This window comes from Sebastes umbrosus, chromosome 17 (genome assembly GCF_015220745.1).
Source record: "Sebastes umbrosus isolate fSebUmb1 chromosome 17, fSebUmb1.pri, whole genome shotgun sequence".
NCBI lineage: Eukaryota > Metazoa > Chordata > Actinopteri > Perciformes > Sebastidae > Sebastes > Sebastes umbrosus.
In genome coordinates, this window is record NC_051285.1 from 7,054,990 (window position 1) to 7,072,785 (window position 17,796).

General features: G+C 39.7%; 1 protein-coding gene across 1 annotated transcript in view; it reads left to right on the plus strand.

Annotated features, from left to right (window-relative positions):
- The first annotated feature begins 2,668 nt into the window (after positions 1-2,668).
- Positions 2,669-17,796, plus strand: part of acsl6 (acyl-CoA synthetase long chain family member 6) — a 48,701-nt gene continuing 33,573 nt past the window's right edge. Inside the window, 1 exon segment of the mRNA XM_037748964.1 lies at positions 2,669-3,246. Within this exon segment, the coding sequence (XP_037604892.1) occupies positions 3,201-3,246 (46 nt within the window). The 5' untranslated portion in view covers positions 2,669-3,200.

Here is a 17,796-nt window from a genome sequence, read left to right on the forward strand (position 1 = left end):
CCATCTGGATCAAAGTTCACCACTTTGATCCAGACTGAAATATCTCAACAACTGTTTAATGGATTGTTATGAAAGTTTGTACAGACATTCAGCCACCAATTGTGCTTTTCAATAAAATGTCTTAACTTTTGGATGGATTGTCAGACATTCATGTCCCCCTTAAAATGAATTGTGTCGGCGATCCTTTGACTTTTCATCTATTGCCATCATCAGGTCAACATTTGTCCAATACTTTGATTTATGAGCAAATACCTACAAAACTAATGACATTCCCATCAGCCTCAGCTGGACTTTTTGTTCAGTGCAACTGATCAAATGTTAGCAGAATAGCCAGAAAAGCATGCTGGCTTGCACTCCACAAAATGTGTCCAGATGCAGTGGGACATACTAAATCTTTTTCTGGCATACTAAATAGTAAGGTAGTATGGGTATTGGGACGCAGCGTATACTTGCTGAATATCAGCATGTAAGCATTGTCATTGTGAGCATATTAGCATGCTGACATCAGCTTGTAGCTCAAAACACCGATGGCCATATTACATCCTCACACCGCTGTAACATCAATATAGAGATAGCCATTCAGGTGTGACATTTCAAGAAGTCTTCATGTGATTTATGTAAGACAAGTACATTTTGACCTTGAAACGTAAAAATCCCCAGTTTATTACCATCCTGTCAGAGGAGGGAAAAAGAATCTCTGTTATTTATCCCATTTGACCCTTGACCTTAACCTAAACCTCCCATTTCTGTGTTTTTTTCAGTTTTTTCTCTCTTGTGTGTGCTTCGATCACATTGTTAAATAAATAAACTATCTGTAGTCAGTGACCTCACGTAAACGACATTCACTTAGGAGTGCTGTTGGCCGATCACAGGTAACCTGGCTAAGATATACAAATTGTATTGAGATAAAACAGACTTTGTGTTTGTAATCTGATTATTTCCCCTCCTTGTATATCTATTTGACCATTTTCCCTCCTCCTCCATCAATGAACCGCTTGACTAATGTATTTCTCTCAGTATACCAGATTATTCTTTGCTTTCTGTCTTGTGTGTTTTATCTGCAGTGGGATCAGAGAATAAAAGGAATAAGAACAAGAAGATGGCGAGTGGCAGATTAGAGGTCCTAACGAGTGACACATTTATTAAGGTCAGTCACATGACAGCAGCACAATAAGACAGTAGGCATGTCGGCCACTACTGGACACACTTGTAAAGGAATTTATGTGAGTTAGTGAATTAATAGCTAGGACACATGTGATTTATTGCATGCTTTAAATATTACATATTCAGATAAGTCTGCCTGTTGCTGCACTCAAAATGGGGCATGATGTGGCATTAAAGGTATTCACAATGCAGATGTTGTTTTTTGAAATAAATATAGTTACTGGATGAAATTGTGTTTAATTAAATAATCAAATAAAACTCAGAGCAGCCAGCCAAGACTTAAAGGAACAGTGTGTAGAATTTAGCGATATCTAGCGGTGTGGTTGCAGATTGCAACCAACTGAGTACCCCTCCGCTCACTCCTCCCTTTCCAAGACTGCGGTAACGTGAGCTGCTGAGTGCAAAACCGTGGTAACGCCGTTGGCCTTAACATAATAACACTACTTTAGGAGCAACGAAAGTCAGACGGCGGCTGGCAGTACCACGGTTTTACACTCTGCGGCTCATGTTATTGCAGTTTCACAAGTGTGTTTCACTACGGTGGCCTTGAGGGAACATTAAAACGTGAAAGGCTCTCTCTCTAGAGCCAGTGTTTAGTTTGTCTGTTCTGTGCTACTATAGAAACATGGCGGACTCCATAAAGAGGACCTACTCCCTATGTAGATATAAACGGCTCATTCTGAGCTCACGAAAACACAACGATCCTTGTAGTTTAAGGTGATTATACACTAATGAAAACATAGTTATGAATATTATATTCCATTTCTGCAAATAGATGCCCTGAAATGTTACACACTGTTCCTTTAAATAGTTTTTGATGCCTTCACATACCGGGTTGAACCTGCTGGAGATAACAGGATGAAAAATGTAATCACTTTAAATGTAACCACTGAAGTGCCAGCGAGCCAAACAGCAATCTCCCAATGCTATATTATTATTATTATTATTATTATTATTATTATTATTATTATCACTATTATTATTATTATTAATAATAATATTATCATTATTATTATTATTATTATTATTATTTATTTATTTTATTATCATCATTGTTATATTGTATATATTCTGTTTTTTTTTGTTTTATTTAATTATTTTAATTATTATTATTATTATCATTATCATTATTATTATTATTATTATTATTATTATTATTATATTGTATAAATTCTGTTTGGGTTTTTTTTGTTTTTATTTAACTATTTTATATTTATATTAATTTTTTTATTTTATTTTATTTTTTGTGGGGGGTGGTTGTCCTATCTGTGTCTCATCCCTGCTGCCACTCACTCACCCTCTGTCGGCCCTTCTCAAGGTTACTTTAGTTCATAGGGAGTGTCTTATTGCACCACGTGATCCTGATGCAAAGTTACTCCGTGTCAAAGCTGCGCTCAGCTGCAGAGAGAGAGCTGCATGGTGTGATGTAGACCTTATACATACAATAGAACAAAAACAACATCTCCTCCAATAAAACATATATATTACATATATTATTTTTTAAAAGAATAGAATAAAAATACTCATAAACATGCAGGCTTTATACTAACAAAGCTTCTCATTGTATGTCTTTTTTTTTAACAAGAAATTAATTTATGGCTTTTATAGGAAGGATTTGACAGAATTTTCATTATTATTATTTTTACAATAAATATATAAGGATTAAAAGAGTGTGCATCCAGACTAGACATTTCATTCTCAGTAACCTTGGCGTCCATCACCATCTTCCATCCGACCTTATTATAAGCCCTCTCATGGTGGTGTCTGCCATTGCATCAGCCAACTAGGTGAAGGAGGAAGGATGCTTGGATAGTTTGTTTTCTCCACATTACAAACCTGCTGGACATCACCATATCCTGCTGTGGTCTGCCTCGCATATATTGTCTCTCCCCCTCCTCCTCTTCCTCCTCTTCCTCCTCCTCCTCCTCTTCCTCCTTAATCTCCCAGATTGTCGGCGACTTGCTGCAGTCGATGCTGCAGTTTTGAGCCGCTCCTGCAACCGGCTGACAACAGCTGACTGACTCGATGAGAAAGACATGCTCGCATTCGTTTTGGTCTCTGGGTCGCTCTGGATTATATTAGGTGAGTTTTTGATTTCATTCATTTTTTTATGATTTATCATGTAGACTGGGTTATTATCGGCGATGCACCTGTCTCTCTGGCTCGAGCTGAGGCGCATTGTGTGTCATCCACTGCCGGCTTTTCTCATGCATCAGGGCTGTGGCATTTTTGGATGCTTTTTTTTGCAGAAACCGTCGAGCGTTTAATCCAACTCTATTGCTGCAGTTAATGCAGCTTTACTCAATGCAAAACGTACCAGTTTTAGCAGCTTGGATCTCCTGCTCCATGCAGGGTTATTAGCTCAACGATGGAGAGGATGCATCCAGGTTACCTTTAATAATCAGGTACAGTATAAGGGGTGGCCATGAGGCTCAATGCATGTGGGTCATGCTTTATGTTGAAAATGCAAGCTTTAAAGGTTGTCCCCTATAAGCCAAACTGGATGTGCATTTTGAGGCCGACCAGCTGCTAAGGTCGTGTGACATTGTGTGCGTAGAAACCGGACACACGTCATTCATAAAACCCCTATCAGATCAGTGAATATCTCTGCACAGCCTCCTGGTGCAGCTGGTGTTTACACCAAATATCCATCCCCCCCTATGTGCTTTTTATTTCATACTAATCATGTATATATGCCAGGAAGCCGGTTGTGAAAGTCAGCATTTTTTTTGTCTGTGGATGTCCTCCGCCATGCCTCAGTGATGGAGGGAGGGAGGATGAGGAGGATGAGGGAGGATGACGTCACACGGACGCGTGTGATTGGACGGAGCTGTCCAGGAGACAGGGGGTGCTGAAATCCTGCTGCGGCCTACCGGCAAACACAGCCATGCTCCATCCAGGGTTACACACAGAGGGGTTCAGGGTCCAGAGACACGGTGGTTGATCTCTATAGGAGTCTTTAATAACCTCTGCTAGAAGAGGTTTTTTTTGCCAAAGATATAATCCCTCTGGAGCTGTGTTTGAGTTGTGTTGCAGAGCAGATTAGAGGCGTTGGAAGGCACGATACTGCAGCTTTTATGTGTCATGAAAGAAACAGTGTAAATGCTCAGTGAAGGATGTTTTTAATGGATGTGACAGTAGATTACAACAAGGCTAATGTTATTATGTATTCCTCCGCCAAAGAGTATAGGGCTGCACTGCATGGCTGCTATAAGCAGTGGTGGAATTTACTTATATTGTACAATTTTGAGGTACTTGTGCTTTACTTAAGTATTTCCATTTTATGCTACTTTATACTCCACTAAATCTCAGAGGGGAAATTACTGTACTTTTTACTTCACATCATTTATTTTACAGCTGGTTCTCCTTATATTTTACAAACAAAACATATGATTTCTACAGTGTGGTATTGTTACTTTTACTGAAGTAAAGCATCTAAGTACTTCTTCCACCACTGATCATGCCATGAAAGAAACAGTGTAAATGATTTTTGAATGGATGTGATGATAGATTATAACAAGGGTGATGGTAAAGTGTAATTATGTATTCCTCTGCCAAAGAGTATAGGGCAGCAGCTGCACTGCATGGTTGCTATAAGTAGTGGTGGAATTTACTCAAGTACTCTACTTATATACAATTTTGAGGTACTTGTACTTTACTTAAGTATTTCCATTTTATGCTACTTTATACTCCACTAAATCTCGGAGGGTAAATATTGTACTTTTTGCCTCACTACATTTATTTTACAGCTAAATACTCATTCACACACCGATGGCTATGCCTTCAGGAGCAATTTGGGGTTAAGTGTCTTGCTCAAGGACACATCAACATGTGACCCAGAGCAGCCGGGAATCAAACCACCGACCTTCCGATTGGTGGAAACCTGCTCTACCCTCTGAGCCACAGCCGCCCTTATAGGGCAGCAGCTGCACAGCATGGAGCCTAAGCAGTGGTGGAAATTAACAAAATGCTCAAAGTACTCAAGTACTCTACTTATGTACAATTTGTACTTTACTTGAGTATTTCGATTTTTTGCTACTTTATACTTCTACTCATCTAAATCTCAGAGGGAAATATTGTGCTTTTTACTTCACTGCTTTTATTTTACAACTGGTTTTACTTTGATTTTACAAACAAAACAAATGATCAACTTATTAAACATGATGCATTTTTATGTAAAAAACATTTTTTTAATCTTGTAGCACAGGATAATAACATATTAACTTGTGTTCATGAGATAAAAAAAACATATAATCATCTGGGACCTTGAAGTTTCTATGATTAAAAACTCAGATAGGGCCATTTTGCATATTGACGACTTTTGATTTTGAGTACAGAGTATTTTTACAGTGTGGTATTGTTCCTTGAAGTAAGGCATCTGAGTACTTCTTCCACCACTGTTGCTAAGTGACAAACAACCAGTAACAGTTGGGAATTTGTTTGGTGCATTAATATTAAAATCTGCTGTTACAGGGTTGTTGCATATTTAATAACCCAGCAGCGAATCAGAATCGAGGCCCAAAGTTATTTAAAACAGACAAAATATACAACACGGTGACCCTTTAGAGGGCCCCTTTGGGAGATTCATTCATGACACCTTTAACCTGTCAGCACATCCACAGCCACCCTGCTGCTCCTCATTATAAATAATTCATTTTAATCACCATCGAGTGCAGCCCCACACAGCGTGTAAACCTATTCTTTTTCCCTCCTCAATATTTGATTAAAAGGTCGGTGTTGGTGGAGTCACCCCACCCTTTGGAAGAAAACAAACAATCATGTTTTAGTATTCAGGCATGGTTGCTCCTCTGTCTTTTTGTCATTCAACAACTTTTTCAAATTACAGGTGGAGGGAGGGAGTCGGAGGGAGTGTGAAAATGTTGAAAATTAAAGAAACACTGCATGACTGCATAATCTGACGGAATAACTGTTGAGCGTCGCCTGCTGCGTAATAAATGCCTGTCATTGAGTGTTAGCAGTTATGAGGCAAGACAAATTCCTGTAGTTACATGTCTGATAAGTGTTTGTTTTTTTAATTCTGACTTCAATCGCATGTCAAGGTAGTGATTTTAAGGTCACATGTACACTACTTTAAAGTCTTAGTCCTGATGTAATCAATAATCTCAGTCAGTCTGGGTGCTTTCAGATCCACATGGCAGCTCTCCGTCTGAGTGGCTTTTTGCTGCCTCAGCATTCAGTGCATCCTCGTCCTCATATTGTGGGATGTTGTTGGGCAGTAATGGCTCAGAATAAAGTGCTGAACCAGGCCTGTCTGCCTATCACAAGTTGTTTTCTTATAGATCAGGCTTCAGAGTAAAGCACAATGCTGTCCTTGTTTGGTTTGTGTAACTTGTCCTGCTCCTTTGGGTTGATCGTAGAAAACCCTCCAAGAAGCCTTTTTTTAGTCCTAAAATTAGATTTCGGCCCGGCCACTATTCTGTCTTTCAGAGGTTGTAGCAGGCTCCGTCTTGAAGCTAGATTGTCGCAAAAATGTTTAAAATCTCATTAAGATTGTATCGTGACTTAAGTATGGTGATAATATCGTATTGTGTGGCCTCTGGTGATTCCCACTCCTAGCCGTTAGCCTGGTGGTTGTCAACCCTTTTTGACTCATGTCCTTTAAAAGGAAGTAGTGCCCACAAAAGCCCCATGACAGGATGTGCATGCACAGTAGTGAGCAAAGTCAGGTTGAACTGTTGGTCAAAGGATTTAACATTTCCAGCATTAATTACAAAAATAAGATAAGATAATAACAGATAAATGAGTAAAATTAATATGTTTTACTCTGCCCCATAAATCTATGACCCTGAAACAATCCCCCTGTGGCCCATTAGGGGTCCCAACCCCCCAGTTTGAAACCCCAAAGGCCTACCTTCACTCTCACTTTGATAGTCAAATCAAACTGGGAGCAGCCTCGTTTAGTGTCGCTGTGTGTAATTTGTTTAAATATCAACTGTTCAAGCACAAGTGTCTATTTGTCTGTGTATTGTGTGTGTCACTAGTGAAGATGTGCCTTTAGTGAAGGAGAAGAGGAGCGTGTTTAGGGAGGGGGAGGGTGTCGGAGAGAGAGAGAGAGAGAGAGAGAGAGAGTGGTGGAGGGAGGGGTGGGTGGGTGTGGTGAGAGCGTCTGTCGAGCTGAGGGTGGTGTGATACGGAGGCCAGCCAGGCCCAAACTAGGCCAAAACGCATCTCACTGACTTCCTCTTGCTTGCCTCAGCTTAATCTGGCCGGTGGCAATGGGAAGGTAATCACTAGTTTGCAATAGGGTGATGTGATATATCCGCCTGAGGCCCCTTAACACACCACATACACACACACACACACACACACATTATACACAGATCACGCCTCATCGGCTGCCTGGCTGCCTCCGACGCCTTTGTAAGTGCCGCTGCCTAGACCACAGCTGCTTTAACCCTTCTGCAATTACAGTTTAGATCTTTCACCTGATTTGCTTTTTTGTTTGCTCTGTATGTCTCTTTTTACTTTTACTTTAAGTGCTGCTTTTTTTATTATATATATTCCAATTACCCATTGTGTTGCACATCAATTCATGAGGTGAAGTGGCTGTTTCGTGTGATCTTACTGTGTCTGAACAATTAAACCTCAGCGACAGCGGCAGGAAGAAGTTGTGGTTTGACTCATGGAGGAATGGCAGAGAGAGATAAGGATGAGTGGTTAAAATGAGTGAGAGAGAAGGTGCTGTGTAAGGATGATTAAGCAGTAGTGGTCAAAAAGAGGAAGCAATGGAAAAAAGAAAGATGAAAGGCATTGATGCAGCCCCGTATGTCTTTAAATAGAGCGCAGTAGTGAGGTTACTACTGGTCATCCGCCTCTGTGCTAATAGGCTGTAATCTCCCCACGCTGGACTCTAATCATTGGTGACGGCCCTCAGATGGGCCGATGGGGCGGAACTTAAGGATGCCGGGTGCTTCGTTTCCTCCACTTTAAGCCTCAGAGGTCACAGGAAGTCTAGCTGGCCCATTCACAAGCCCTCATCCCTGCATAGAAACAGGTGAATACAGTAACAAATTTAACTAACGGACATCACCATGAAACTTCCCCAGTTGATTACTTACATTAAGACAATTATGTTTTGTATTATAAGTTTTCTGAAATGTTATGTTTAAATATGCAAATGAGGCATTACAGAACAGAACAGAACAGAAGCCTGGTTCAAAATTATTGTTTCATGTTGTTGACATATTAGAGTCAAAGGCAGAGGGGATTTTGGATATCTCTTTTTATCACTCCATAAATCATGTTTTTAGGAATAAAATGTTCTATAAATCAGGCTATGAATGATATACTGTATGAACAAACCGTTCTGTAAAACCAGAATATAGATAATAGGGCTGACCTGAATGCTTCGAAGTCTCAAAGCTTTGACCGTTGCCATGGTAATCAACCTCTAAATCAGTATTCAAATGCTTTGTTTTTTTGTTATATATATATATTCGTATTAAATATTAATTATTATTATTAGTTATTGTCAGACAGATATCGCTGTTTGTTATGTGTAGAGGTGCGTATGTGTACAGTAGTACCGCAGCGGCCCCTACCTTCGAATATTTCTCGCCGAAGCTTTGAAGCCCAAAAATGGTATTCGGGACAGCCCTAATAGATGGGAATGAAACTGAAAAGTTTGGTGTGTAAGTGCTGCTGAAATGGGGATTTCTGGCTCAGAGTCTGAGAAAAACCTCATTATGAGAAAACAGCAGGAATTTCCATACATTTTGCAAGTCACTACATATGAATAGGGTAAAAACAAAAATCGATATCACTATGACATGATTGCAAATTTCCCCACTGTGGGACTAATAAAGGAATATCTTATCTTATCTTATCTTATCTTATCTTATCTTATCTTATGATGATATCCCCAGTTGATTACTTCCATTAAGACAATTATATTTTGTATTACAAGTTTCTTTAAATAATATGTTTAAATTTGCAAATAAGGCATTATCTAATGCTAACTTTTGATGAATTTAGGAGAAATCTACAGACACAAATAGAAAAAACTTAACAGCTAAATGTGTATTTTGGATGTTTTCTTTCCGCTAGTCTGAAAGAAGACATGTTATGGAAGCAAAATAGCACAAAATCTCAAAATTTACCAGTACATGAAAATCCTTTTTGGCTGTGTCTGGCTTTGAAGCACTATAACAGTGCACCAAAATCTTTCTAATCTTCCTGAGAGAGGATGAGAAAGTGTCCTCACGACCAGGTGACATATAGACGAGGCCCTACTGAATTAAACAAGCCGTGATGCAGCAGAGGGAAATCAATATTTTGACCAGTTTTGCTCGCATTGTTTAAATGGACTGAATAAAGTGACTCCGCAGGTCCTCAGGGGAGCGACTATTCAGAGGCACTTTAGATGAGCCATTTGTGGGAATGTAACATGTATGAAGTCAGCCTAAAATACAGCCACTTCTGGAGCACATTTAGCTTTTCTATCTGAGTGGATACAGCTGGAAATCTTCTTCTGCTCCTTGTGATTCATGTTCAAGTCAAGAGCCTTATTATACCCAAATGCAAACTAAGCCTTTTGTATGAACTGATTGGCTTTAGGATCCTCAAACTCATACACTGTAGTTGATCTCGTTCCCGTTATCCATCTTAAGCTCATTCAAGCAGTCGATATGTACAGCTGTTAATATTTCACTTGCTTGTTTCTCATCCATCTCATAGCTGAACTATTTAAGATGGCCCTTAGAATAAAGCAATGCTCAGCATGTACAAAAAGTTCAAATGTTTATTTGTTTTAACCCAGCTGTCCATGCACAGTATGTGCACTACATTTTCTGTAATAGATATGATACGCTTTGTATTATGCTCCCTCAGTACTGTGCACATCAGGCTTTCCAGCCAAGTGTATGTTGATGTCTCCAAACTAGACACTGATTGATGTTGCATCTGATTTTTTGAAACATTTTCATTCATCGATATTGCCAGCATTTTCCCTCCGACGTGATTCTGTTTTATCAGATAGATTAGGCCGCTTGCTGTCTTGACAGAACTCACTTTAGATTAGATTTCAATACTGATCGCGTCTCTTCATTACAGTACGTTTCAAAACATGACAGACAGATGATGTGATTGAATATCCCAAGTGAAATCCCTAGGAAATTATCTATAAAAAGCACGTTAAACAATAAAGCATCAGTCAGTAAATATGAAGAGACAACTGAAGCTATCAAACCTGTGTGCAATATCATCGCCCTGCAGAGCCAGAGAGCTCCAGCAGACCGCAGTTTTAGACGTACGGAAGTTCTCTTTATTATATTTGTATTTTATTTAACCTCTATTTACAATGTTACAAAAATGATAAAAACAGACAGGGGCAATTAAAAATAGAACATATTACAAACAGCCAAGGGACAACAGATATAAATCTATGACGGACGGAGATTGCTAAACTCTTATCAAGGCTGCCAACACTATTAAAATGATAGCCAACATTTCTCACATTTATTAAATAGACATGTATATTCTATTAAATGAAGGATTTTTATATCAATATAAACTCTCTCAGCTTATTCCTACTCACCATAGACTGTACAGTCTATGCTTCACACACACACACACAGATAGATACACACATGTATACACGTTCAGGATGCCTCATTAGATATGACGTCACCGACAAATAGTAGACGTAATGTTAAAATATAGTTTTAGTCAGCGCTGCATTTCAAGATAACGTTGTCTTGATTTTTCACTCGTACACACCGTGGATGTATAAACAGAACCAGATACCGTTCGCTGTACCACCATTTTCATCTGTCGTTGGCGCATGCGTACATCTAAAACTGTGGGTCTGGTCTGTGGATCGATGAATCTCCCTTCGCGACGCGTGGCAGCACAAACTAGATGTTAACATAAATGTATTGTTCAGTTGAGAAATTTGACTTTTAAATTAAAGCAAAAGAAAAAAACTTAATCCGAAGGTCCACTTTCAATCTTTTTCTGAACTTTCAGCCGCGCACATGGTCTTAATCAGCGGATAAAGTTGAATCAGTTGTCATGGAGATTGCTTTGTTGTCTTCAGGTTTATTGTAAGTACCAATATTGTAAGTTTACAACATTGTCTTACAATAATCTTGCTTCTTTATAGTTGCAATCTAGATCACACTGAGGGACCGTTTCCCAAACTTCCCTTCAGCAAATGTATGCATCTTTTTTTAAGTGGATCTGCACTTAGAGGGATTGCAGATTGTATCCACATCAACGATCCGTCTTCCTTGAGCCAGACTCTAAAAGTCGATAACGACAGACTTGATTTTTATGGTGTGATCTCACAAATGAAACAGCAGAGAGGTCTTTGAGTTCACAAGCTGATGAAGGTCATTGTTGTTGCTGACCTGCTGTTCTTCTGTCACACAGCTGAAGCAACAATCTTTGTAGAAGGCAACAGGGATGGACTTAAAGACCTGTATGTCTATGTGCATGTGAGTGTGTGTGTCCCGGGGGTGCGTTATTTAGGTTGCAGGACCGAGACCAAACAGAGCCATAGGCTGTATAGTGGAGAGCAGGTTGAAACAGCTGAGCAAATGTTTATCTAAGATAGTCGTGCAAATGTAAGCGCACAACCTATCTCATAATATTAAGATACATTTTTAATTTCCTCCATCAAAAAAGGAAACTTTAAAAACTCAAATGTGTTTTTTAATCCAACTTGAGCAACTGGATATTCATCCTGAGATTGCTGAGAAAGACATTAAGGCCTAGTCCACGTGTACATGGGTATTTTTTCCACCTTCGTTCTCAAAAATATCCCGTCCACACAAGGACAGTTTTAAAAATATATCTGTCCAGACAAAAATGCAAAACACAATAGAAGCGCTGTCAAGGCCACTGGGCAGGTTGTGACACACACTCTCACACCCACACACCGGAGAAGGGGTCTGTGGTGTCATGGGAGTGTTGCATTAGATAATGGAGCAGTGATCTCCATGGCGCAATCTGACGCCTCTGTTCCTCAATATAGTGGAATGGTAACGGTACATTTATGAGTAAACATGTAAAAAGCTCAGTTTCAGTGACCTAAAACACTGTTTGGGTATGGACAAAAGGCCAAAACTCATAGAACTCTTTAGAGGCCCGAATGCACCTCCTCCCTTACACAGTAATGAGACAGTGTACTGAGAGTTCACCTCAGAGTACCAAAGAACCCAAATTAGGGAGAAAGACGACTCTGGAATCTGACAGGCTTTTCGTGTCATTGTGGCGTTTTTGGTTGAGAGATACTTTGAAGTAGGGGTGGGCAATATATTGAATATGCTCATTGTATTGCGTACATGGGTATGTGGGATGTAGTAAATGTCTGTCGCAAACATATTATTTGTCACGTAATTTTTTAAGGCGCCGGCACGAGACTCGCTTTGGCGTTTCGCTTCTCCCGGGGCAGTTTCTCCCTCTCACTCCTGGGCCAGTGTGTTTTAAATCTGGAGGGAAGCATTGAACCGGGAAAAAGCCTGGAGAGAGCGAAAGAAGTGAAGCGCCAAAGCGAGTTTATACGTTTTGAGGATGGAAATTGTGATGGAAGATGGCAGCCTCCACTTCAAAAACACGGTCAAACTAGCCCCCACGTTGTTTAGCGGTACCTGTATCGGCATTATGATAAGAGCATGTAAGAACTGACTTCAAAATAAAAGTCATCTTCCAGTGAACGTGATTTCACATAAGTTCAATAAGTCAGTCCTTCATTCCGTCAATAATAAATAAAGAAATAAAACAAAATTAATAAATATTAAATAATACATAAAATGAATGATAATAAAAAAAATACCATGTGCAAACTGAAAATTTTAATTTTAACTGTGTGAATAATTAGTTTTAATAAGAATACATTTCTAGAGACCAATTTGACTTCAATATGACCGTACATCTCAGAGTGTTTAGATTAGTTTGCAAGAATAATCACGCTGGTATCATCCTACGCATCAAACAAACAAGACTATATGAAAATATTGAGATATATATATCGTATATCGCGACATAGCCTAAGACTATTGAGATAGTATTTATAAGCCCTACTTCGAAGGAGTCAGCACCTGAAATGGGACCCAGCCACTGTGTATAGTGGAGGGATAATTGATTCTTTTAGACCTTTCACTGCCTCCTACGCGGCGCTCAGCCCTGCGCTACAGTCTGACATCAGTTTTTGACAGGAAACATTTTCAATGAAGTGTACAGCAGAGGTTTAAGTGAGTCATGAGAGGTTGGCATTAAGATTTCAACCTGTGTAGGTCAGATTCTGCTCTGAACATCTCCTGCTCTGTCTTGTTCTCTCGTTTCATCGTTTATATCATAAGAAACTTTTCTTTAATAGCAGTGAAACAGGAAAATGTTGCCAAAAGCAGAATAGAGAGAGAGACAACGACGGGCAGTTAGACGTTTTCATCCCTCCTGGAGGCCAATTAGGTGTCTGGCAGGCTGTGGGTCTCCTGCTGCTGTGGAGCTATTTCATGGCAGGAGGATGTTGAGCGCTAGCATGTCTGTACTGTATCATTCGCTATAGTTCGTTTTACCCCACATGAGATCTTCACAAGCAGGTGCCAGGAGTGGGTGTTCAATTATGAGTCAGCAGATGAGGATTTGTTCCTGATGTTGTCCCACCGCAGCCCCATGCAAGTTTCCAAAATATGTGTTTGTAACCACACAAATGCTTTACAGATGAACAACAAAGGAAAAACAGATCCATATAAGATGCTACTTTATAAACCAACAGGATACTAGAACAAACAACAAGTCAAATTCAATATAAAACCAAGAGTTACTGACTCTACTGTCAAGATCTGAAGCTTGGTCGTGTGTTTGTGTCTGTATTCAACCATTGAAATGTCAAAATAGATTTTTTTTTTCCAGCTCTCTGCACATTGGTGTCAGTGGATGGAGTCTGTCTTTATTTAGTGCTGTTTCACCTCCCCTGCCTTTCTTTTCAAACACTGACTAATCCACTGTGGCTCTGTCACCACTGCAGCTAAGCCACATTAGCCACAACAGCAACGCTACTATCAAAGTATTCCCCAGTGATGCACAGAGAACATAAAGGGCCTTCCCATTTCCCTCCTTGATTCCTTTCCTCGCCTCCTCTCCTCGTGTCTTTTAGTCCCGCCCACGGGAGATGCGAGCGGAGGAGGCGAGGAAGAGACGCGAGGAGAGAGGAGTTCAGGCAGCAGGCTTTTAACAAATGAGACATCCTCGCCTCAGTGACGTCATTTTAAAGCGACGTCAATTAAATATGACGTGTGGCACAGCTGCATCATCTGTCCATTGTTTTATTTTACTGCTGTATTTTATGATCTCTGTCAGATGATCATAACGGTGCTCATGACAACTTATATATTTACTTTTAATTCAATTTACAACGTGAATGTATGGATGTCATACATTTTAATTTTTTTTATTTAACACAAACTGGGAAAGGGCAGAAAGTTTGATCGCATATTTGATCGTCTTAAACAACTACTGTAGTACAACTTACAGTTACATTTGTGTAGTGCACCCGACATGGTTTGAAATTATTCCAGCGCTGATCAAATATGAATCAATATTCTGTTACTGTAATGCCTATTTCTCTCCTCAAATGTTTTCAGAAATGTCTTGTAGTGTACTGTGTACTGTAGCCGGAGCACAGTTTCTCATTTTACAGCTTGACTCATATTTGATCAGTGCTGCCTAGTTTGACCGTTTGATTGGAGTTTGCAAGTGATTGACAGCTGCCTCCGTTGAATGAACAACCAATAGAAACACTCTCTCTCTGAAATGACCTGTGATTGGCTAAAGTCTCCTGTCAGATTTTCTAAAGCCTGAAAACAGAGCCATGACGAGGTGCAGAAGACTAGTTTTCTCTCAGAACACTTGAATTACAATATACTGAAAGGTTATTATGGATTTTTTACCCAATGATACCAAAAACATTCTGCCTACTGAAGCTTTAACTTGTTGATGACCTTTAATTATGGACCATCCACTGGGAAAATCAATGCCATACTCAACATTTCTCTCTGAAACATAAAAGCCTGAAAATCTCAGAAGTGATCATTATAAACAAGAAATGCATTTAGTGCATCTGATATTCACACTCAGATCACTTTTGAGATGAAGTCCACAGTAACTCCACAGTAACCTGTAGAACAGGTCAGATACCAGAGGAGGTAAACATGGTGGACTGTTTGGATGTTGGACCCCGTCCCAGAGCAGGGAGAGTTGTTCGTTGTTTTTTATGACACGGTTCAGCTGTTCATGTCCAGCTGGCATGACACCGACATGGAAATTATCTCGTCTGTCTGCGTGTGTTGAGCAGCCGGCCTGGCTGGTGCTCATTCATTGATCTTCCTGTCAGAGCTGCTCAGATACGTCAGCTCTAGTGTAATATGGAACAATACGATATGAGATGTAGGATATGTAGATACCGTAATGTGGAAAATAAAGTGTATGACAGGATCTCTAAAGCTGATTAATTAATGTGTGGTATGTTATTTGATTTTACCCAAACAGAAATGTATCTCGCATTGTGCACTATAGCTGGAGTACATCAAGTAATACTGTAGAACAAATCAAAACAAACAAATCAAATAGATTAAGAGACAGTGTAGAGACTGTGTTGCAATTACATGGATTACATATGAATTGATTTTGTGGGATATACACAAATTACAGTGCATTACTTTTCGTAGGTATATCTATGAATGGTGTATGAGACCAGCCTGAACCCACAGACTCGATATCGAATGCCTCACTTAACTCTTAGAAAGTAAGTGAATAAACCCATTTCCCAAAATATGAATCTATTGCTTTAAAATGATCAATTAGTCAAAAGGTTTTTGTTATAATAACTTTATTTCCACGTTTTACATTTCTAACTTTACTTTGTAGATGTTCTCTTGTCAAAATGCCTCAGTCCACTCCCAACACCTGAAGCTGTGCCAGATTATGTTTCTAATTTGTCATTTCTTTACAGTAATTAAGGCTAACTGTCGGACAGACTCCAGCCGTGCACAGTAGGCGACTCTGTGTACTCAACAGTGCAGGACATTTCATCCCAGAATTAACTTTGACATTGTAACCGCTTCTATGCCCAAAACTGTGTTGTTTAGTTCAGAACCATCATCAAGTGGTCTCTATTATTTACAAAGCGCTCGACATTTCCCAGCACTTGAGCAGCTCTAATTCCCTGTTACGATTACTGGAACTGCGGCACAAAAAGGGGACAGCAGAAAAAGAGGAAATATCTGATGTATGCAGTAAAACTTAAAGAGAAGCAGAGAGTCCTGCGGTGTTAAAGGCACGTTATCGGTTTCAGACACAACACAGGGATCTATCGTGCTGTGGTTTTTCAGTCACAGCTGATAGTTTCTGTCTGAACCGAAACTTGAGTTCCGTTGAATAAAGAGGATTCGAGACCAAGTAGAAGTTTGGGAAAGCAGCGTCAGGGAATTCACTGTAGAGCAGTTAATAGTATACTTCTGACTTGAATCAAAAGCAGTGATGATGAGCAATAGCTGTATTACCGTAAATGTGATGTCATATGTCAGCGCTGCTTTACAAATGACTATAGATGATGACTGCAGATGTGTTGCCCGCTGACAGCAGGCGCAAAGTATAACATTTACTTATTTTTTGGGCATTTCTTGCCGTTATTTGACAGTTTTAGAGACTGGAAACGGGTAGAGAGAGAGAGAGGGATGTGACATCCAACTAACATTTACATTTTTTACCGATGTTGTAGTTCAGTCTTTCAGGATGTAACAAAGTATTTAGCTGAACTTAAAGGGATAGTTTGGATGTTTTGAAGTGGGGTTGTATGAGGTACTTATCCATAGTCAGTGTATTACCTACAGTAGATGACAGTCCGCATGCCCCCAGTTTGGAGAAACAGACAGGAGTTACTGCACAGAAGATAAGCAATATACTGCTGTGGTGGGGCTGGCAGCAAAACGTATTTTAGCCATCTAAAAGAAAGGCTCACCAAGTGTACGCTATATTTAGAATATTTTCACTAGTTTACCTTGCCGTGAGACAGCAGTCTATGTTTCCAACAGGGAACTGAAGCCGTTATATACATCTCTGCTCTCGCCAAAGCCACCAGACTCCATTGAAAAAAACAGTAATTTTACCTCGCAGCACATGGGAGTTGTTGGTCTACCGCTGCCTTGATCAGTTAGTTTGTGTTATTGTGTGACTTACAAACATAAAATCACTAATCGAAGCAACGGTAGACCAGCGACTCTTGTGTTCTGTGAGGTAAAATAACTGTTTTTTTTAATGGAGTCTGGTTGCTTTGGCGAGAGCATAGATGGATACAACGGCTTCAGTTGCCCGTCAGAAAGGACTGTCTGACGGTAAGGTAAAGCGGTGAAAATATTCTAAATATAATGTACACTAAAATTGATATTGATTTTTTTAGTTAAGCCTTTCTTTTATGTGGCTAAAATACGTTTTGCTGCCAGCCCCATTCACTTTGCTTCCATGTGGTAAATCCTCTCTGCTTCTCCAAGTGATACACTGACTATGGATAAGTACCTCATACATCCCCACAACAAAACACCCGGACTATCCTTTTAAGACTCTTAAGAAGTGGCGACTCTGATCCGTGACATACTTTATACTACACTGGCA